Raw genomic sequence first — 23328 nt, 5'->3', positions numbered from 1 at the left:
CACCTAGCCGCAACTCGAAGGTTGACTTGTAACTAAACTAATTTTTCGTTATAGTTTCGACACATTCTCTTTCGTAATTTTAAATTTTAAGCAAATCATTGTTCTATATATAATGTAAATTAAACAAAACTATATTATACTCTCTGTTAATATACTTTTAGTTTCTGAATAAGCTAATAATGGGTTTATTTGTTGAAATTGATCTTAGGAATCACTCCTTGAAAGTTAATAGTTATCCTCTTTTTGTCCAACAATTTGAGTTTTCTTTTTCTTCCCGTTGTTGGGAGTCAATAAAGTAATGTTTCATCAAATTTTGTAAAGGCCTTGTGTCATATTGTTGAAAATGGAAAAGTTTTCATCTTAGAGTGCTTTTCACTTTGTCATGAAATAGCTAGGCTTTACGCTCAAATAAGTAAAAATAGAGTAACTGATTGATTTATGAAGTATTAACGATTAATTAACCTTCACCTTTTGGCATTGCTGTAATTGAAAAGAAAATGACATTACTAGTATATTTTTTCCTTTACATCAATTTTGGAGTTAAATTTTTTTGACGTGGAAGCCTTCAAATTTACTTCCTCAACAATTCTAGTAGCGGAGCCAGAAATTTCGCAATGGGTATTCAAGATATAATATATACATAGTATATATGTACAAAAAGTATTTTTTAATTTATATATGATGTATAATATTTTACGTATAATTTTTTGATAAAGGACGTTCAACCGACCATCCTTCTTTATGCTTTTTTGTTTTCTCAAAGGAAATAACTTAACACTTTACTTTTACTTCGAGTACTCCTCTAACTTTCAAAGATAAATATTGTTGTTTTCATTTTTAAGCAAAGAGACGATATATATATCACGAAAGAGGATTAGTATTTAGTATTTAAAAAAATCGTTGAAACAGAAAAAAGCAATAAACATAAAGTTTCTAAAAATAGAATACCTTACATGTATCTAAACTCCAACTGCCAGCCATTACTACCTTATTCTGCTGCGGACACAAAATAGCAAAATACATACTTTACCTATCGACCTTGTCCCCAAATTCCTCTTACATACTTCTTAAATACGGGAATAATATTACACACCAAATTTTTTAAAGGTGTGTCAATTACACACCACTTCGATGTTTGACCACATCGGCTTAAATGTTGCTCTTACACGCACTAATCAGCATCTGACATGTGTCAAATCGAGAAAAAAAAGAAAAACTGAAGAGAAAAAAACCTCTACCCCCCCCCCCCGCCGCCAAACCCCCTCTTCTCATCTTCCCAAAGAAAAAAAAAAAAAGAACCCCATCCCTCCCCTCCTCATCTTCCCCAACCCCATCATCTTCTCCACCACCTCCAATCCTTCCACCACAAGAACCTTCTTCCCTAACTATAGATTCAATTCTTAGACGATTTTTAATAAGTTTTAACAACATCCATCACAAATCCTTATACCAATTTCAAATTCAAGTTCAAACCCAAAGCTTCAAACTTGCTAATGGCGTTTTTTAAATTTTATCAAAATTAATTACCTAAGTAAATTTTTACTCAACAATAATCACGAATTCAAACTAATTTTCTAGGTCATGAAATACCAAAATCAATAAGACCCAATTAAATTTTCAAGCTTTTTCAAAAAGTCAATAATGGTGATTTCTATAAAATCCAATAGCTCCTATGTTCTTTTTTTCTTCTTTTTAGTTATGGGGGTTGAAGAGACGAAACACGAAGGCTAAATAAAACTAGAATGGGGGTTGGGGAAGAAGACGAAACGGGAGGGGGGGAGGGGGAGGAAACACTAGGGTTTGGAGTTGGGGAAGAAGACATGGATTATATTATGTTTCTTTAATTTGAAAGAAAATGGTTAAAAAAGGGGAAAATAAAAAAAACTTAATTCCAAGTGAACTTTTTAGTTTTACGCGCTTCCTTTATGTGTAATATACGCGTATGATACATGGCAAAAGAGGTGTGTAATTGACACACTTTTAAAAGTTTTGATGTGTAATATTATTCCCGTATTTAACAAGTGCGTAAGAGGAATTTGAGTACAAGGTCGATGGCTAAAGTATATATATAACAAGCATGTAAGAGAATTTTTGTGTAATTGCCACACAAAATATCACAAAAGAAGAAAACAAAATGTCATAGAGTAACTAAAAGGAAAAACATATTCTTTCTTCATTGAATATAATTAATATTATATGGATGGTTAAACTTTGATCTTGACTAGTAAGCACTTCATACTTCATCTTTCACACGGGGAATGATTTACCAATAAACATTATAACAATCATTATAATTATAGTAGACAAGAGTTTAAATCTCAATAAAGACTAAAAAATATTAGGTGATTTCTTCTCATTTTATTTGTTTAAGCCTTGCCAGACATATAGTTACCGTACGTGTGCTAGTGAAATGTTAGTAGCATATATCTAACGAAATAATTAAGGTGCACGTAAACTAGCTCAATCCCTTAAATTTTTTTTTAGAAATTTCCTCTTCAATACCAGTGCTACCTATGAGCTATATATCAAACCTTAAAAGATATTAAATCTAGTTACTCTCCAGCCTCGGTCTATTACAGCTTGTTTGGATTGTTGTTACATGTAGTTCCATAATATATCGTATTGTATTGTACTGTACTGTATTATATTGTTTGATGAATACAACGTTTAGATAGATGGTATCATTTGTCGTCGTTTTACGATGTCACGTACCAACAATATGAAGAATAAATTTGCAACATTACTAAGAAAAAATAGGATACGGAGTAGAATTATTATATAAAAAGTAGAATAAAGGATAAAATATGATTATTTAATAATAAGGAAGAACAAGATGAGAGGAAAAAATCAAGAAAATGGCGCCACTACACCAAATCCGTCATTCCATAAAGTGGCACTTTTCGTCGTTACGTAATGATGGATTTAACGATACGATACAATAAAATTTAATTAACAATCAAACAGACATTGTATTTCAAGTAACAATATGATACAATATAATATGCAACAACCATCCAAACAAGCTGTTAGTGAACCGTCTCTTTAGGGATTTAAAAGATATTCTACTAGAAATATTCTTGTTATTGCTTCGACTCATATTTCCCAAAAAATAGTTCCCACTCTAATAACTCCAAATAAATTAAATATGTGCATTAAGATACAAATAAACATTGAATAAAATAGTATCTGAAGGTTCACAAGTAGTTGAATACTTATTCCAGAAGGGTTTATTTGACCTAATTGTACCATATAATCTCTTAAAAAGCATTCCGAGTAAAGGTTATTTAAGCTCCACACCTTTTTTTCCTTTGAATCAAAAGTCAAGCAAAATCAATTAGAAGAATATTACTCTTTCTACCTAGTCCAAATTTTTTTGTTGATAAAATATATATTTATATAACTTACTAATATTACATAATTAAAGAAATTTCTCTTTTCTGAGCAACTTTGGTATAAAAAGAAAAAAGAATACTCCTTGATGATTGGAGAAATTTGGAGAAAGTTTCTGAGGGGCATGAAATGAAGGTTTTTTTTGGAGTGATCATATCAATGGAATAAGTACAATTATATAATAATGATATTTTTTCCAGTTTCTGTTGAGTGGTCTTAATCTTGATAATTGAGTGCCTAGCTAATTTTGCAGCTTAATTTAATTCTCCTTGTACCAATCCCACAAAACAAAACATCCTCACAAAATTGAATTTTTATGATTTGAATTATTAGAGCCACATATGATTCCATCACTTGTGCTAGCAGATAATCTCAAAACAAGAGAGAGAGAGATTTACTAATAGTACTTTTTTCCTTTTTAATTTTTTTTTTGGTCAAATTACAACTGCAGAATCTGTATATACTGAAATTTGCTTCAATTACTGGCAATTTTGGATGCATAGCCACACTTACCAATATTTCTTCCAATGTCACAAAAAGCAAGCATCCCAAACAATTACCAGCTACAGAAACAAATTCATGCATGTCATCAAAATACCCTAAAACCAAAATGTAGAGATTTTAATTGTATGATTTCAAATCATTTCTTTAATCTATACCCCATATAACTACTAGCTAGTACTAAACTACTAATTCAAGAACCATTTCTTCTTCCTTTTCAACCAGCCAAATCATGAAGCAGCTGTGCACCCATCAAATTTCTATAAGGCAAATTCTGATTTTCACTGTCCAAAAGTGAATATGGAACTTGTTGACAATCTTGATCAATATGATCATCTCTAGGATAAAACAGTGAACTTTGAGATGCTTGTGAAAATGTACTTAACCCCATTCCACTTCCACCATTTTGGTTTAAACCCAATGTCAAAGACACACCCCCTCCAACATTATGTTGTACATTTTCATTTCCATAAGCAATAGCTCCAGTTGAGTTATGATTGTATGATGAAAAATCCAGCTCTATCGCGCCAAAAGAATGATCCCCACCTCTTCCAAAACTATGAAAGTTATGAGCTTGATGATGATCTTGAAGACAATTCTTGTTATTGTTGTTGGTGGTGTCATTTTTCTCAGGGTGATTTATGATAGAAGAAATGCATTCAGAGTCTATTCTTATAAGATTTGGCTTTTGATCTTCAATGTGTAACTGAGGATTTTGATTAATTTGCCTGCCTACACTTATACCATTCATGTCATGATCAAGGCCTTTAGATCCATCTGGAGATTCAAGATTCTCTTGTTGATCTTTGGTTTCTTCTAAATACATTTCTTCTACCATTGGCTTCCATAGCCTTACCCTTGCATTAATGAACCAATTAGACACCTGCCCAAAAGAAAAATGCATTGGAACTTACATGCTGACACTTGGCAAACGATAACGAGTTTAAGTTCTACGTACCGACTAACATAAGAAATATTTACACGGGTCACTTAAATGGTAAGTGTAGCTAACTCTATTAACAAGTATGCATTGGTACTCCAATTTGTTATAAATGGTAAGTGACATGCTATAAGAGATTAAATTACGCGGATGGTGTTATATGATTTACGAGTGTATAAAAGGCAGCCAGATGCACTAAGCTCCCGCTATGCGCGAGGTTCGGGGAAAGACCGGATCACAGGGGTCTATTGTATGCAGTCTTACCCCACATTTTTGCAAGAGGTTGTTTCCACGGCTCGAACCCGTGATCTACTGATCACATGACACAATGGCGGATCTATGCAATAATTTTAGGTGCTTTAGCACCCATTGACCTCCACATAAATTGTGTATAGTTATATAAAAAAAATATAAGATGCTAGCAAGCACGCAGGAACCAAAAAGACTAATGGGTGTTGTGATGTTGAGATTGAAGTAAAGGTGTGTCTGAAGTTAGAGGCGTGGGTTCGATTCCTGCTTGACGTGTGACTAGAAGTCATTTTTGATAATGATAATATTAACCATATTTTTCTTATTAATTTTTTTCTCCGTTGCATTCGAATAGTTGTACACTTATACTATATGGTTGGTAGCAACTTTATGTTAAAGGAAGTAAGCACCCACAACCTTAAAATCTTGGATCCGCCACTAACATGACAATAACTTTACCAATTATCCCAAGGATCCCCTTCGGTGTCAATTTACGAGTGTATATAACTTTAATTCAAAGACAATAAAAGGAAATATTTACAAAATATTGATTATGTAATAATTTTATATATTATGAAATGGAGTATTCTAAGAAGATATGCTTCCATTGATAACATAATTTTTTTTGTTCATATATGGAGTAAAATAATGTATTGGTGAGAAAGGGACATGCCTGGCTTCTTGAAAGACCAGTTTGGCGAGCTAAAATGTGTTTATCAACATCACTTGGGTACCTGCAATTTTTACCATAAAGAAGAAAGTAAATATAGTTTGTACTTATAAAGTCTATTACTACAACTACTTCTGACTATCAGTTTAAAAACATTTGTACTTCTACTATGTGATAACAAAATGAATATTAACAAAGATTCTTATGCATGCAGATTTCTGGGGTAGTGGGGGTGTAAAGCTGGTAGTTAAAACCGACAAAGGAAAAAGAGTTACTATTGTAACAGATAGAGAGTAACTCCCAAAATATTTAGCTATATTTGTGAACAATGATTGATGGCCCAAAGAAAGATCCTTGGTACTAGAACTACAAGTGGGGTTGTGATGTTTCCTTTTGGTTTTATATAAAAACTTTGATTCTCTCTCTCTGTAAATATATATAGTTTGTATTAATAAAGAGTCAAAAATTGTAGCTTATAACAGTATTTTCTAAACAGAATACACATACATATGCGTGAGAAAAATCATTAAACTTTCAATAAATATTAAACTTTAAACCATAATTCAAAAAGTACGATGAGTACACTAGTAAAACGTTAAAGAAGTGAACTCATAAAGTTCAAATTTTGAATTCGTCTTTGAATATTATTTGGAGGGTAAGTCGTCAAATACTCGATTTTGATCATAATATAAAAAGCAAGATGAGTTTACCACTAAAAATCTTAAAAGTTAAACTCATCAAGAGGGTAAGTCATATAAAAAATTGTAGCTTGTAATAGTATTTTCTAAACATAATACACATGTGTGAGAAAAATCGCTAAATTTCAGCAAATATTAGACTTTGCACCATAATTTAAAAAGTACAATGAGTACACTAGTAAAAACGTTAAAGAAGTCATAAACTCATAAAGTTCAAATCTTGAATCTTGAATCTTGAATCCATCTTTGAATATTATAAGGAGGGTAAGTCATCAAATACTCGATTTTGATCTTAACATAAAACGCAGGATGAGTTCAGCGCTAAAAACTTTAAAAGTTAAAAATGATGATTGCAGTGGTAAAAATCTTAACGAAGTGAACATAAAGTTCAAATCTTTTAAATAATCTCTGAATATTATAAGGAGGGTAAGTCATCAAATATTAAATTTTGATCCTAATAGAAAAAATACAATGAGTTCAGTGTTAAAAATCTTATAAGTTGAACTCATCAAAATTAAATCTTAGAACTGCATAAAGAGAAACTAGTGAAGAGAAAAGAGATATTTACGGGTGAAGAAAGTGTTCAAAAAGCCAAGCACGTAGAACAGAAACTGATCTTTCAGGTAAACCACGTTGAGGTCGCCAAGGATGAGTTTCCATCATATTCATTTGTTGAAAAGCTTTTTGTTGCCTTAATGTTTGATCAAGAAGTCTAAGTCTTGGTGTTTCTCCTCTTGTTGTACCAGGAACAATAACACTGTCTTTTTCTCCCATTGCTTTTTTTGTGGCCTTAATTTGTCCTACAATTCCATCTCTTAAACATCTAAAATGTCTTGACATTGCCTTTGATGCTAAGGTTGAGTAAACTCTTGCTGCTCCATTTCCAGCCACTGCTTCAAATGTTGATACAACTGCTTTCATTTGATCACAATAATGCTTGTATCTTCTATCCACCTATATACATAAATAAACAAACAAACCCCATGTAAATAATCAGTCCAAAAATAACCAAGAAAAGCAAAAAAAATGAATCTTTTTATTTTTATCTTTTTGTATATAGTGAAAGAAAGTGAGTAGCTAGCATGAGTAATGAACAGGAATAAAGGGTTCTAAAAATTAATGGAATAGTGAAATTTTGACCATGTGAGCATTAATTGAGAGGGCCTTTCAGTCTCTCAATTAGTTCAAGATTTGATTTTACAACAGTTAAAAATCTTTAACCTCAACTATTCCATGTAAAAGATTCAAAGAAACCTATGTTGCATGAACTCACCAAAAATGCTACCGCACTAGTGTCGGATTCTTCAAAAATATATTATTTTTGGAGGATCCGATACGTATTTGGTGATATTTTTGCAGAGTCCGAGCAACATAGAAAGAAACAATAAAAAGAATATATTTGTTCTGCAGGCTAGAATTAATAAAGTGTATGAGAATAAAGTATATACCTCTTCAAGCATTTGAAGCAGCTTTGATTTTCTTTTCTGAAGTTCTAATAGGTCAAGAGAATGTAAAGTTTGCTTTTTTGAAGAACTAGCATTCTCATCTTCCCATTGGTTGGACTTTTGTTGCTTTAATACTTTTGTTGAATGATCATTTTGCTTTGTACCAAGACTACAGAATTCAATCAAGAGCTCCTGAGCAGGACCTAAATATTTTGAGTCCTTAATCTGATGATAATACCCTTGAATATTTGCTGCTGCTTTTCCCAAAAAACCATCTTGAATTATTTGTTGTTGTTGATGTCTTAGTTCAAAAGATTGTAAACCAATACTAGATGGATTTGATGAACAAAGAGAAAGTGAAAGTCCTTGACTTGGTCTTTCATTTCCTTCACAAGGAAATACACATCTTAAAGATGGATCATCAACAAGTAATCTATTATTCTCATTCCAACCTTGATCTTCTGTTGGTGAAACTAACATATTTTCACTTGTAGTAAAATTACCATGTTGGTAAAACAGTTCATTTGTTGATTTGGAAGAGGAAGATGAAGGACCAACAATGGTATTACTACTATTTTTGTTAAAGAAATTACCTTTCCACATAACTTGAGGGTTGTTTGATGGAAACCCTATCATTTCCATACCAGAAGTCAAGTTGTAAATCTCTGGATTAGTTTCAAAGCTTTGTAACTGATGATTTACTAGATTTGGAATATTATTACTTGGTGTTGAAGTATGATCTGAATACCAATAACCAGTAGTTGTAACCATTGACCTTGGTTTAATCTCTTCACTTTCTTGACCAGCCATCATAACATATAACATATACAAATCTTGTTTCTTGTTACTTGTTACAGCTTTCTGCTTTGTTCCAAGATCTGCATCTTTTATTAAAACAACCCAAAAAGGAAAGAAATGAGAAGAACATCAAAAAGCAAAGATCAAGTGAACTAAAAAAGGGTTTTTTTCTTCCTTTTTTGACTAAAAAGATTGGATTTTTAGTCACTCAAGTGCTTGTACCAACTTGTGTTTGATGATGATAAAGAATAAAAAAAGAAGTATAGACGGTTGTTGAGAAGCTGAAGAAGAAGAAGAAATGGACCTTAGTTTTCTCAGACATGTTCTATCAAAATCCAAACAAGATCAAACATCATTAAAAACACAACAAGATGATCAGAAAATTCAATGGTGTAGTACTGTGGAAAGGAGAAAATTACATGGAGTTCCAGGGGTTAAGGAGAGAGAGATGTGGCCCGAGGGGGTGGGGGTGGGCGTGGGGGTGAGGGTGGGGTGATGATGACTTCTAAGCCATGTTTTTCATTGATATATGCTTTTTTGCACTCTCTCACTTTCTCTCTCATGCAAACAAGATATCAATATACGTACAAAATAGACTTCCCAGAAAGAAAATCAATGACACCTTCAATAATTAATCTTTAACCAATTAAAAGACGATGTAAATTGAATTCAATCGACAACCTTTAAAACAAAAGAATTTAAAGTTTATGAGTTCGAGATTTTAATCCTTTTAAGTTAGTGTATTCTAAATTAGAATAATTTATACCTATTCAATGAATTTTTAAAACAAAAACAAAATTTGAATCAAAGCTACTGAGTTCGACCAAGATTGCTCCCGGCACTCTAGTTCCGCCTCTGCTTTAAAATATGATTTAAGTTATACAACAATTTTTTTTCTAAGTCATTAATCATGATAATTATAAAGTAACATGTAATCGGCTTTTAATTGACCTGGTTTTATAGAAACATCTTTTACTATATTGTGCATGGAACATAGACTTTAAAATATTGCCACACTAATCATTCATCAAACTGTCTAATTCCTTTATTTTATTATATGTGATATTTTCTCTTTTTAATTTGTTCAAAGAGAAATAACACTTTTCTATATTGAAATTAATTTAGCTTTAATTTTCTTATTATACTTTTAATGATATACTTTTACAAGTACACAAATATTACGACATGTTCAAGATTCAAGGGCAGCTCGGATGCACTAAGCTCCCGCGATGCGCGAGGTCCAGGGAAGGACTAAACCAACAACTAAGAGACCCATTCGAGGAACATGGAGACTAGTTGAAGTACAACTCGTACTTCAACTGAAATGATGAAAAATTATATCACCTTCTCCGTTCTTTTTAGTTGGAGCTTTAGGCGGTTCTCCAAAAAAATAGCGAAAAAATTATCCCTAGAGTCAAGACTAAGAGGAGTGTATAAACCAATGCTTCCATAGATTCGATCGTGGTTTACAATTATAGCTTGAGTCTATCGTACGCAGCATTACCCTGTATTTCTGCAAAGGATGTTTCCACGGCTCAAATCCGTAATCTCTTTATCACATGGCAATAACTTTACCAATTATGTCAAAAGCTCCCCTCCTACATGTTCAACAAAGTTCTAAAAGATTTTTGTTCTTTCTTAAACTCTAATTTCAAATTAGCATAAAATGAATAGGAAGGAGTATTAGATAAAATTCCAAGATCAACTTTGCTTGGTGAAGTAAACATCAAATACTGGAACCATGAGTCAGAAAAAGATCATAATCCTATATATATTATCCCTGGTACACATCCTACAAGCTGCCAAGACTACATTTTTGTGGTTCTTGATTACTACCATATATTATACTTATATTATATTGAAACCCTAAACTCATTATGTCATTATTGGTTAATTGTTATATGCCCATATATCATTATCATCACAGGGGGGAAAGTCCCAAAAAGAAAAGATACAAATCCCCAGAACTGAAGCTAAGCTATAGTTGTAACCAGGCTTTTTCAGATGGTTTTTTTCCCCCTAGCCTGTTTTCTTCCTTCATTGTGGGGCTAACCATCTGATCAAAAATTCCAAAACTAGACCTTTTAGAACATGAATTTGGATGGGTGGGGGTTGGGGGGTTGGGGGTGGGGAGAGGTAAAGACAGAAAGAGTGAGAAGAGTCAGCCTACTACTGAGAATTAGATGCCATTAAACATTGTGCAGTGCAAAATATTCCCAAAACTATGGCCCTATTGTCATCAGATGAGGTGGTCCAGTTTTTCCAACTAATTCTAATTAAACACACCCCCTTCTATTAAAGCCACCCACCAATCTTTTCTCTCTCCAAATTTTGGGACCATCAATTTTTTTTTCTATTGGTCTTAATTTCTCTTTTATTTTTTTTATTATATTTTTATTTTTTACTCGGTGTTTAATACTCGAAATGGGGTGGATACTAATCTGAATTTGCACCGTGTGAGTCAGTTAAAAGAGAAAATGCTCCATAACTAAATTTTGTTTTCATTCCTAGACTCTAATTTGAGATGTCTGATTAAGGGCGAATGAATTCTATTCATGCCACCGCATCTTTAGGGGTCGTTTTGTATGAGGTATAAGTAGAAATAGTGCTGGGATAAAAATTTAATATCACCTTAATACTTTGTTTGGTTAGAAAACCTGGGATAAGTTATCTCGGGATTAAAATTAGTAGTGGGATAACTTATACCTTGCAGGGGGTAGAATAATTAGTGCGAGAATAACTTATACCTTCTTCTTAGAAATTATGCAAACATCATTTTTAATACGACAGACCAAACAGTGGATAAAAAACAATACCAGAATAACTAATCCCAGCATAACTTATCCCAGCATAGCCTGTATTCAAACCAAACGACCCGTAGTTTAAGATTAGAGGTAGCACATTAAATAAGCAGCATCTTGCGAGATAGATGAGCTAGTAAGAAGAGGACTCTAACTTGTTAAAATGTTTAATATAACATCAAATATTCCACACAACTCAGAAAAGAACTTGTAAAATATTGTCAAAATAATGTCACAAAACCTAATTATTATTGATTAAACTAGCTCTTCGAACATGTCTCATTTTCAATGTGTGGACACTAGAAATATCTCCATATATAAGACAAGAGAACTCAAAGGAATCGAAGGGGGGAAAGGCCACATGAGAATAATAGTATTCTCCATAACATAAAAAATAAATATCGGAAAATTAAAAAAAAAAAAAAAGGTAGCGGACATTAGATAGGAAGCCAATAATCATTCTTTCTTAACAAGAATTTTGTGTTCGGGCCTTGAAAATAAAGTTGTCTTTGATAAGGAGCCTTTACTCTTAAAATGAAATTTTGTGGCGCAAATTCAGATTAATTAAGCCCCAAAACAGACACGGAATAAAAACAAAAAAAAATATTAACATAAAAAATAACTTTAGAGAAAGGAAATAAATTTGTGATTGATTTTTTTTGTGGGGGCCAAAAATCAAAAAGACAAAAGTAACACTTGTTGAAGAAAATCACATGATGAATTTGGTTATATTTGGCTTAGTGACTACACCATTGCAAATAGTTGCTAGAATCACACCAGTGGGGGATGTGCCCACGCTCAAATCACGTGCGTGGACCTCCCTCTTTTTTATTCCTAACTTTAATTTTTGTCTGTTAAAGGCAAAGGTGGTCCTGTAACTAAGCTTTCTTCGTCGTTTGTCATTTCTTCTATTCCTTAAACCACCCACCCCACGGGCTCCACCCATGCCAGATGCAGCTTTTTAGATAGAAATTGATTTATTATTTTCGACTCGAATTTTATATATAAATAAATAATTGAATTTTTTTCCTTCCAAAAATGAGTTTTTGGTCTGGCTGTATTTGATGTTTGATATATATGTGCAGAGAAATAATTAGTTTCAAAATTCATTCTCTTAACTCGAAATTAAACTCACATCAGATTAAATTCTATATCCATTACTGTGCTGCTGGACTCTACTCACTCTCCTCGAGCCGGGGTGGATGCAGCATAAAACTACCGGGTTCAATTGAATCCAGTACTTTTGATCCGAAGTTAGGTGTAAACAATCACTAAAATTATAATAAATAGTATATATGAACCCATAACTTTAAATGTTGATCCATAGAACTAAAATTCTAGATCCGCCTCTGCATTGGATCCTTTGTGTACCAAGGGGTGCATAGTGCATATTCCATAGGTGGTACATTTTATACATATAGGTACAAGAATGATTGCACAAATGACGTCATGCTATATGTATACTGGTTGGTACTAATTTTTAGGTTAAGGAACAATATGCGCTAGCATGGGCGGATCTAGCACTATTGATGTAAAACCCATAATTTTTATCCTATATATTTGAATTTATCTTGGTAAATTTTATTAAATTAAAACTGCTAAAAATATAGAACTATGAACCTAGAACTTAAATAAAGTGATCAGAAACTTGAGTTCTGAACCTATAAAAATTCAATCCTGAATTCGCCTCTGTGCACTAGCGCTTGTTGACAACCTTTAATTGCAGTGGGCGTGGTATTGTGTTGTGTACTGTGTTAACAAGTCCCTTTGCCTCACGCAATTTTTTATTATATTATTTTTTGGTTTTTATTTTTTATTTTTTGTGATTTTATGTGTTAGGTCCCCTCTCCTCTTCGATTTTTTATGTAGGTCCATATTATTGCAAGGTTTGTTAGCTATTGCATGTACTGTTTTCCAACATGTGCTTAATTACTTTTTGTTCATTTCTCAATATATATAAGATCTTGATAGTGTAGGATAATGTTTATCTGGTTTGCTTTGTGGATCTGGTTGAATCTATAGCTTTATATGGATATGTGGATTGTTTCTACATTCCTCTCACAATCTAATAACACTATTTCTAGTTTGTTTTAATGTACAGCTAGAAATTAATTCATCTGATCCTACCATTAACATAACATGTTATTTGATGGACAAGTTATATAACTTCAACAACATATTTCATACACCCGAAAATAAAAGCTAATTATGATGTTACCAAACATCAAAGTTGCTCTAAATTTAAATTATTTATAAGTAATTTGGATAGGAAAAGAGAGAAATGGTCACAAAAGAATCTAATATAGCATACTACAGGTAATAATTATATAGTATATATAACTTGAGCAGAAGCCGAAAATAACTTTTATATGTGGATGGTGTAAAACAAATTTCACACGACTAGATCATATAAAAAATAACTACATGTAATACTTCATGAAAAATAAGATTAATACGTATAAGCTAAACAAAATTATAACATGTTAAAATAAGCTAATAATGTAAACAAAATAATATTTTAAATGCATATAAGTTAAATTCTAGGGACATCTACGTAAAAAACTAGAAAGTGTAGTCCAGTGCACCAAGTATGTCGCGTTCATGCAGGGTCTGGGAAGGGCCGCACCCTAGGGGATGGGATGTAGGCAGCTTACGATAATGCAAGTATTAGTGATTGCTTTCACGGTTCATATTCAAGACCCACAGGTCACACAAAAATAACTTTACCGTTGCTTCAAGGCTTGTAAAACCAGAATGGATCACCCAAAAATGTCGGAGATGGTTTGAGAAATTGATTTTTCTCAAGTAGCAACAGTATACAGGATTCAGCTATATTTTTAGAAATTTTGTTGAGCAAAGTTATTTGTACAGTCGACAGCACTGCACTAGCTTTGCCTATAGGCTATAACTTTATCTTTTCTGGGTTAGAGTGGTCCATAGCACTTTATATATATGGACCATCCTACGTGCCCTATGTTGTTTAAAAAATCCCACACTGAAATAGTAACTTAATTCTGGTCATTTTACCTTTCGTTGACTCTGTAATAAATATTTTTATAAATAGTACTGCAGTAATGATTGTAGGCTTCTGACCCTATTGATTCTCAAGTGTTAGGTTTACATCTTGTGATTAAGACAAATAAAGATAGTTACTGCTTAGTAATTTTTGTTGTACGTGTAATTAATAATATAGTGTTTACAACATTTCCTAACGAGGTGCAAGTGCTTTTGAGTAGTGCCTTTTAATCATCCAAATAAATTCTCAGTATGGTTTTAGTGTTGAGATATATACTATTAACCATAAGTTTGGTTTAGATATATAGTATTTATTATGAAATAATTACTTATTCAATTTTAATAAAGTTTTAAATAGATCATATATTAGTCTGTGTCCTTTGCTTATATAATAAATGATTTAGTGTATAGAGTTTAGCTGATAAACGGAAGATTAAATCATCGGTTTTTATAAGTATAAAGTTTGAGTTCACAATCTAATGATGGAATTGGACAAACCATCAGGAATGATTGTAGCACAAGATTAAATGTAATTTATCTTGATTATGTGAATGGTTTAATTCCAACTTCATGTGCTAGTACATTTTGTATGTATTGAACGCACCAAGTAGAGATAAGTATTTTATACTGACTTAATAAAATAAACTCTCTAGCCATTAAATGTACTTATACTCTTAATCTTAATATAATTATTATTAGCTGTGAACATTATTATTATTTTGATTTATTAAAAGGCGAGATTCTTTCGTGGGTCAATATGCCTGGTAAATTGGATAATAATAATCTACATTGGCGAAGTAATAGTTAGTTGATGGAATCCATGTCTCGGTTTAGAGATTGATGATACACCTTTATGAAAGCTTATAAGTTTTCATATGTAAACCCGGCCGGTGGATTTTGTATCCGACACATGAAATAAGTTAAGCGAAAGTCTAAAGAAAATAATCAATAAATTAAATCGTCAGTAATTTAATTTAATTGATTAGTATCTGAATCTTAACATGGGGAGTTAAATAAGATTTAATGGATGAATTTCGAAATTGAATAAGGAGTGCAATTACGAATTTTTAGTGGAATAATTCGTAATTAATTATGGTGGATATTAATTTCAAAAATTAGAAATTAATTTCATAATTGGAGCCTTGTTAATTAAATTATATGGTCCCTACTGTGCCTAAATAATAAGAAATAAATGAATCCTTTTTCTGGTGGAAAAGAAAACCAATAGGTTTTGGAAAAGGGTTTTAACCCTTAAAACTTGTGCTATAAATATATAAGGTTTTCCACCTAGAGGAGTAGTCATGGTGGCCGAAATTTTTCAGCCTATTTTCCTAGAAATTTCGCCCACACGAAATTACTATTTTCGAATATTATTTGGGTAACACAGTAGAAGACCGTGAAACGTTCGGAGATCGTGAACGTTCGGGTGGTGGAAAATTCAGTTGCTGTGGAATTGGAGGCTCACGTGATAAAGGAGCTTTGTTCACGCTTCAAGAGGTAATCCGTAAATCCCGTTTATACTAGTTATCTAGATTACATGTGATTTTGATGCTGGGATTGCTTCATATAATAATCCATCAATTGGTTCTCTCGGATGTATTTCTAGGGGCAAAAATATAGTAGTAAATAACATTGCATATTTCCTTCTTTTAAGTTCCCCAACCATTTCGTGCTATTTGTACATCATGCATGCCTCTTTACAATTTTAAAATTAAGAAAATAGTCTCTTTAGATATCTTATATGTGTAAAAGACGGATCTCTTACGTGTGAAAATAAATCTTCCATGTGTAAAAACAAAAATAGAGTCGTAAAACTAAAAACATGTTTGAGGAAGGGAATTTTAAAAGCTAGCTGACAAAGAATAAGGCACAACCTAAGTCAACCAACCAACATGTTTTTATTTTTATTTTTTATTTCTCACCCTGTATCCAATACATGCATAGGGCTCCCGAATAATTCGGATTCTTGCACTGTCAAGCACATTAAAGAATGAAGCGTTCCTTAGCTACCAGATTTTTTTTAATTCTTGGGATTTAAAACTCGCGAAGTCTCTAATTAAGGGTGGAGTGATCCTATGTATCCACAACCCACAACAACTCTTGGTGGTACAATTTTCAATACCACAACAAGTTGTATGATTCATATTAAATCGTAAAACAAGTCATTTTCATCACTACCAGGAAAAATGTTTTTCCTACCAACCCTTTGGCATATTATCAATTAAATAAGCACTAGATTTCGAAAACTTAATTTAAGTTATTTAAAAATTCAATCCCATGGATTGGTTCGAAGATATAAATTAATTGTTACGTTTTGTATATGTCTTATTATTTGACTTAATCTTTCAATGAAAAGTTCACGTCAATCATGAGTTAATAATGGTTACAGTTGTTTGAGGAAATCCTTGCCTATATTATTCCCTACCATTATTTTTTAAAAGAGTTTTTCGTACGTTAGAAGATCCACATAGTTATTTTCTATGCCTTCCTCTTCCTGGGCAAAACCTTGAAAACCCTAAAGCTTTATAAGCTTAGGGTCGCAATCAATTAATCCATCTTTTTTAGCTGATCATGAAAAGAAAAGGATAGCAAAACCAAAATTTTAATTTATAGTAAAGTCTTAAGACTATCTTTTTTCACGCTAAAGTAATTGAAGGATTGTTCAGAAAATATAAATGATTGAAGATCAAGTCTTCGACTCTGGGTTATGATTGTTGGATGTGCGAATAAAATCCCATTTTGGTAGCTGAAAAGACTGGGAGCCTACATATAAGGTGGGGATCTCTTAATAGTGTGAGACCTTTTGGAAAAATCGTGAGGGCTTGGCCCAAAACGGACAATATCGCACCATGTTAAGAGTGTATTCAGGCTAGTTTAGCCTAACAACTGGTATCAGAGCCCAGGTTCAACGCAAAGAGTATGGCGATGGCAGAGTAAAAGTGCGAGACTCGGTTTGGAGGCGCGCACTCAAAAAGAAGCTAGTTGTGGGCTTCGGTTGCCATAAATACTCTAACAATGTGGGTGACACACAGTGAATCTCATAAATTGATCCGTGGATCGTGGCAATGTGCCACATAGAACTTGCTTGGGGGGGGGGGGGAGAACCGTGGTAGTGAGCTACGTGAAACTTAGTTCGACGGGGAGATTATTGGATGTGCGAATAAAGTTTCACATTGGTAGCTGAAAAGACTGGGAGCCTAGATATAAGGTGTAAGGATTTCTTAATGGTGTGAGGTCTTTTGAAAAAACCGTAAGGGCTTGGCTTAAAGCGGACAATATTACACCAGGTGTATTCGGGCTAGTTTAGCCCAACAATGACCTCAATTCACTTGCCATGTCAGTGCTTTGTCACTATATAAAATTCAAGTCCGAACTAACAAAATTCGCCAGGTCAAATTTTAATTATACATTCATATCTTAAATGAATGATAATAAAAAATATTAAAATGAAACAAAAAAAAATAATAATTTTAGTATAGATGTGGTTCAGTTTCAGAAAGTTTCCAGCTAGATCATTAATCATTTTCTTACTAATACAATCCTTTTTGTTTCCCCTACGAATCATACATAAGTGAAGTTGGCAATTTGGCATAAGTGTGATTCATGATAAAACATATAAAGGCGGCCCACGTAGGAAGTTTTAATTTACATGTAAATAATGACATGGACGTGGTCGAATAAACTTATAAAAATAGCTTAGTTTTTATGTTTTGATGCCTAAACCAATGCTTGTTTCTTTATTATTACTTGACAAAGCTTCATACTTTTGTTCTTAAATGGATTGTCAAGATCCGGTTTGATAATTGATGCTTTCATACCCTAATATTGGCACATAAACCTAATCCTAGTAATCACTGCGTCTAACGGTCTAAGTAATATCAGCATCGAATCAATGGTCATGAAAAAGTTTGATATTGTTTTATATGGTATCATATAGTAGTAACAACCTATATGGTGGTCCGGTGGAGCGTATAGCCTGTAGTATTCCTTCATCCTGAATCAGAGATTTCGAGTTCGAGCTATGAGAATACAACTATACATGGAACCGGCTTTGTTAGGACGGGCGTTACTTTTGTTGCGGAAGTCAAATGTATATAGTGTGAATAAGTCACAACTACTATACCAAAAATTATGACAGCCACCAAATAATAAATAAGACAATAAAACAACAATAAAGGGAACACCAGAATTTACGAGGTTCGGCTAATTTTGCCTACTCCTCGGACACAACCAATATTTTATTTCACTCCAAAAATACAAGTGAAATAATACTAAAGAGAGAAGATACAAATGCCTTAAACAGATGAGAAGGCAAATGAGAGGTGTGTTTCAATCCTAAACATTAGGCCTTCTTTTATAGGGGAAAAATCCCCCCCAAACTTAACTCCCAACCAATGTGGGACAAACATTTCTGCCAAACTTAACAAATCTCCACCTTGGCAAAATTCCACATCTTCAATTTTCTCTCAATAACAAATTTTGATTGTGTCTTCATCTTCAATCTTCAGTTTTCAACAATGTTGATCAAATCCAAACAATGTTGAAACTTGACCGCAGTCACCACCTTTGTCAGCATATCAGCAGGATTCTCCGTAGTATGAATTTTCTTCACCGTGACTCCACCTTCTTCTATGATTTCTCGTACGAAATGATACCGAACATCAATGTGCTTCGTCCTTGCATGATAAACTTGGTTCTTCGCTAATTGAATAGCACTTTGACTATCACAAAAAATTGTGATACCTTTTTGTTCAACACCAAGCTCCTTTAGCAATCCTTGAAGCCAAATTGCCTCTTTCACAGCCTCTGTAATAGCCATGTACTCTGCCTCTGTTGTAGACAAAGCAACTGTTGACTGCAAAGTAGACTTCCAACTAACTGGTGCCTTTGCAAAAGTAAACACATAACCAGTAGTTGATCTTCGTTTGTCCATATCACCCGCAAAATCTGAGTCACAATATCCAACTACAGACTGATTGTCTTCCTGCTCAAAAACTAACCCGACATCTACAGTATTATGAATATACCGTAGAATCCACTTCACAGCTTGCCAATGCTCCTTCCCTGGATTGTGCATATATCTGCTAATAACTCCAACAGCTTGTGAAATGTCAGGCCTTGTGCAAACCATTGCATACATCAAGCTACCAACAGCATTTGCGTATGGTACCTTTGACATATACTCTCGTTCAGCTTCATCCATTGGCGACATAGTAGTACTTAGCTTAAAATGGGAAGCAAGTGGAGTACTAACTGGCTTAGTCTTGTCATCTATGCCAAAACGTTGAAGTACTCTCTTCAAATATTCCTTTTGAGATAAACAGAGTTTCTTTGAACGTCTATCTCTAATTATCTCCATGCCAAGAATTTTCTTTGCCTCACCCAAATCCTTCATCTCGAACTCCTTCTTCAGTTGAATCTTCAACTTATCAATTTCTTCCGAATTCTTGGAAGCTATCAACATATCATCAACATATAGGAGAAGATATACAAAGGAACCATCTTTAAGCTTGTGCAAATACACACAATGATCGTATTTGCTTCTCTTGTACCCTTGCCGCAACATAAACTCGTCAAATCGCTTGTACCATTGTCTAGAAGATTGTTTCAATCCGTACAACGATTTTTCAAGTTTGCACACCATATTTTCTTTTCCAGCAACTTTGAATCCTTCTGGCTGAGTCATGTAGATTTCCTCCTCCAAGTTTCCATGTAAAAACGCAGTTTTTACATCCATCTGAACTAGTTCCAAATCCAATTGTGCTACCAAAGCCAACATAATTCTAATGGAGGAATGTTTTACAACTGGAGAAAACACTTCATTGTAATCAATTCCCTCCTTTTGAGCATATCCTTTGGCCACCAATCTTGCTTTGTAGCGAACATTTACTTGGTTAGGAAATCCTTCTTTCTTTGCAAATACCCATTTGCACCCAATTGCTTTCTTTCCCTTCGGGAGATTGGCCAATCTCCATGTATGATTCTGATGAAGGGACTGTATTTCATCATTCATGGCAATCCTCCACTTATCTTCTTCTGAACTTTGGACAACATCTTTATAAGTGGTAGGAACATCATCAGCTACAATTGAGGTTGCACAAGCAACTGTCTCTATGAGACGAACAGGTTTCGTTATTGTTCTTTTTGGCCTGCTGGTTGCTATTGATTCAAGTTGTTGTTGAGGTTCCTGAGTTGGAATCTCCTCTACTGGCTCTCCTTCCAGAGGGTAATCTTCATTTGTTTCCTCCTCTGCTTCTTGTGTAGGAAAAATAAATTTTCCCTCAAACTCCACCTGCTTAGAAGCACCTTTATTTTGTTTGGTATCTTCTGTTACCTTATTTACCATAGCAGATTCATCAAAGGTAACATCCCTGCTGAATATTACTTTCTTTGTCATAGGACACCATAAGCGATATCCTTTGACTCCAGAAGTAATTCCCATAAAAATAGCCTTCTTTGCCCTTGGATCCAATTTTGACTCCGTCACATGATAATATGCAGTTGAGCCAAACACGTGCAAAGAGTTATAATCTACAACAGGTTTTCCATACCATTTTTCAAATGGTGTCTTGCCATCAATAGCAGCAGATGGTAGACGATTAATGAGGTGGCATGCATATGTAATTGCCTCAGCCCAAAATTCTTTGCCCAAGCCAGCATTGGACAACATACACCGTACCTTCTCCAGCAAGGTCCGGTTCATACGTTCTGCCACTCCATTTTGTTGTGGTGTATGTCTAACAGTGAAGTGTCGGACGATGCCATCATTTTCACAGACCTTATTGAAATGATCATTTTTGTATTCACCTCCATTGTCTGTGCGAATACACTTGATCCTCTTGCCTGTTTGATTCTCCACCATCGTCTTCCATTTGAGAAAAATTCCCAACACTTCATCTTTGCTCTTCATTGTATACACCCATACTCTTCGGGAAAAATCATCAACAAAGGTTACAAAATAGTGCTTCCCACCCAATGAAGGTGTTTTGGAAGGACCCCAAACATCTGAGTGTACATAATCCAAAATGCCTTTAGTATTATGGATCGCTGTACCAAATTTAACCCTTGTCTGTTTCCCTTTAACACAATGCTCACAAAACTCCAAGTTGCAAGCCTTTACTCCTTTTAACAATCCTTGATCTGATAGAGTTTTCAAGGATTTTCCTCCAGCATGTCCCAAGCGCATGTGCCATAGCTTGGTTGCTTCTGCTTCTTTGTCATCACTGGATGTCACTGTCGCTGTCCCAATAACTGTACTGCCACGATAGCGGTACATATTATTATTCTTCCGATTAGCCTTCATTACCACTAGTGCACCGGAGCATACTCTCATCACTCCATTTTCTGCAATGATTTTGAACCCTTTTGATTCTAGGGCTCCCACAGAGATGAGATTCTTCTTCAAATCCGGTACATATCGAACATCTATCAATGTTCTGATCATTCCATCATGGTTCCTTAATCGTATTGAACCAATGCCATATGAGGTAAGAGGGCTGTTATCCGCTGTGTGGACGACTCCATATTCTCCTTCTTGAAATTCCACGAACCAGTCCCTGTTGGGACACATATGATAGCTACAAGCCGAGTCCATCAACCATATGTCTGATGATGTTGATGACTCTGTTGTAACTAATGAGAAGTCTGAATCATCACAATCAGCTACATTTGAATCCATAATAGCCTTTCCATTGTTATGTTTGGCCTTATTCTTCAACTTCGGACAGTCTTTCTTCCAGTGCCCTTTTTCTCGACAAAAGGCACATTCATCTTTGCTGGGTCTGGATCTTGACTTGGATCTTCCCTTCTTTGTCCTCGTTTGATTTTGAGGACGACCCCTCACAAACAGTGCTTCTCCTTCTCCGCCCTTCTGTTTTTCTCGCTTTCTTTGTTCATAGCTGTACAAAGCCGAACAAACTTCTCTGAGAGAAATTTCGTCATTTCCATGGAGTAGAGTAGTTTCAAGGTGCTCGTACTCATCAGGAAGTGACGCCAACAACATTAAGGCCAAGTCACCATCATCATAAGTTGTATCCATATTTTGCAAATCTGTGACCAACTTATTGAAACTGGTGATATGTTCATTCATCGTGGTACCAGGAACATAGGTGAAGTGAAACAGTCTCTTCTTCATGTACAATTTATTTTGACTGTTTTTCTTCAAAAATTTATCCTCCAGTGCTTTCCATAATTTACTTGCAGAAGTTTCCTTTGTGTATGGATATTTCTGCTCTCTAGCAAGGTAGGATCGAATGGTACCGCAAGCAACACGGTTGATAATTCTCCAATCTTCTTCTCCAATAACATCTGGTTTCTTTTCTTCAATGGCCAGATCTAGCCCTTGTTGAAAAAGGACATCTAGAACCTCGCCTTGCCACATCCCAAAATGTCCGGACCCGTCAAAAATTTCTACCGCAAATTTCGCATTTGACACAATTCTTGTCATAAGCGAAGATGCCAATGATGACGTATTGTTGACACTTGATGTAGATTCTTCTTGTTTATTGTCTCCCATATTTGACACAAATATTATTTAATAGCTGACGACACAAATCAAGATTATTTCCTTTCTGATGTAGAAGATCAGACTAAGCTGCAACTACAGAGCATACTAAGACAGAATCTTGACATAGTTACCAAGATAAATCTTTTCTGATGTGGAAGATCAGACTATGCTGCAACCACAGAGCATACTTAGACAGTACCTTGGCTCTGATACCAATTGTTGCGGAAGTCAAATGTATATAGTGTGAATAAGTCACAACTACTATACCAAAAATTATGACAGCCACCAAATAATAAATAAGACAATAAAACAACA

The 23328-nt window shown here is 34.0% G+C and overlaps 1 protein-coding gene across 2 annotated transcripts; it reads right to left on the bottom strand.

Moving 5' to 3' along the window:
* Positions 1–3847: 3847 nt before the first annotated feature.
* Positions 3848–9131, bottom strand: LOC104246641 (homeobox protein BEL1 homolog). Of its 2 annotated transcripts, none has more exons than XM_009802503.2 (5): positions 8996–9131; positions 7897–8777; positions 7017–7402; positions 5754–5814; positions 3848–4774 (listed from the first exon to the last, which is right to left on the bottom strand). In XM_009802503.2, the coding sequence occupies exons 2-5, from the start codon at positions 8716–8718 to the stop codon at positions 4109–4111; spliced, it is 1935 nt and encodes a 644-aa protein (XP_009800805.1). In that variant the 5' UTR covers positions 8719–8777; positions 8996–9131; the 3' UTR covers positions 3848–4108. The 2 variants fall into 2 exon arrangements, with proteins under 2 accessions (XP_009800805.1, XP_009800806.1); XM_009802504.2 differs by having other exon boundaries at positions 7897–8771; positions 8996–9104.
* Between the last annotated feature and the right edge of the window lie 14197 nt (positions 9132–23328).

The sequence above is a fragment of the Nicotiana sylvestris genome, chromosome 8 (assembly GCF_000393655.2).
Source record: "Nicotiana sylvestris chromosome 8, ASM39365v2, whole genome shotgun sequence".
NCBI lineage: Eukaryota > Viridiplantae > Streptophyta > Magnoliopsida > Solanales > Solanaceae > Nicotiana > Nicotiana sylvestris.
This window is presented reverse-complemented; position numbering and strand designations above follow the sequence as displayed.

Coding starts and splice junctions, on each gene's coding strand:
- LOC104246641 (XM_009802503.2), bottom strand. CDS start 8,718: ATGTTATATGTTATGATGGCTGGTCAAGAAAGTGAAGAGATTAAACCA. Junction 7,403..7,896: donor TGCTTCAAATGCTTGAAGAG/GTATATACTTTA, acceptor TTATGTATATAG/GTGGATAGAAGATACAAGCA. Junction 4,775..5,753: donor CTGGTCTTTCAAGAAGCCAG/GCATGTCCCTTT, acceptor TCTTTTGGGCAG/GTGTCTAATTGGTTCATTAA.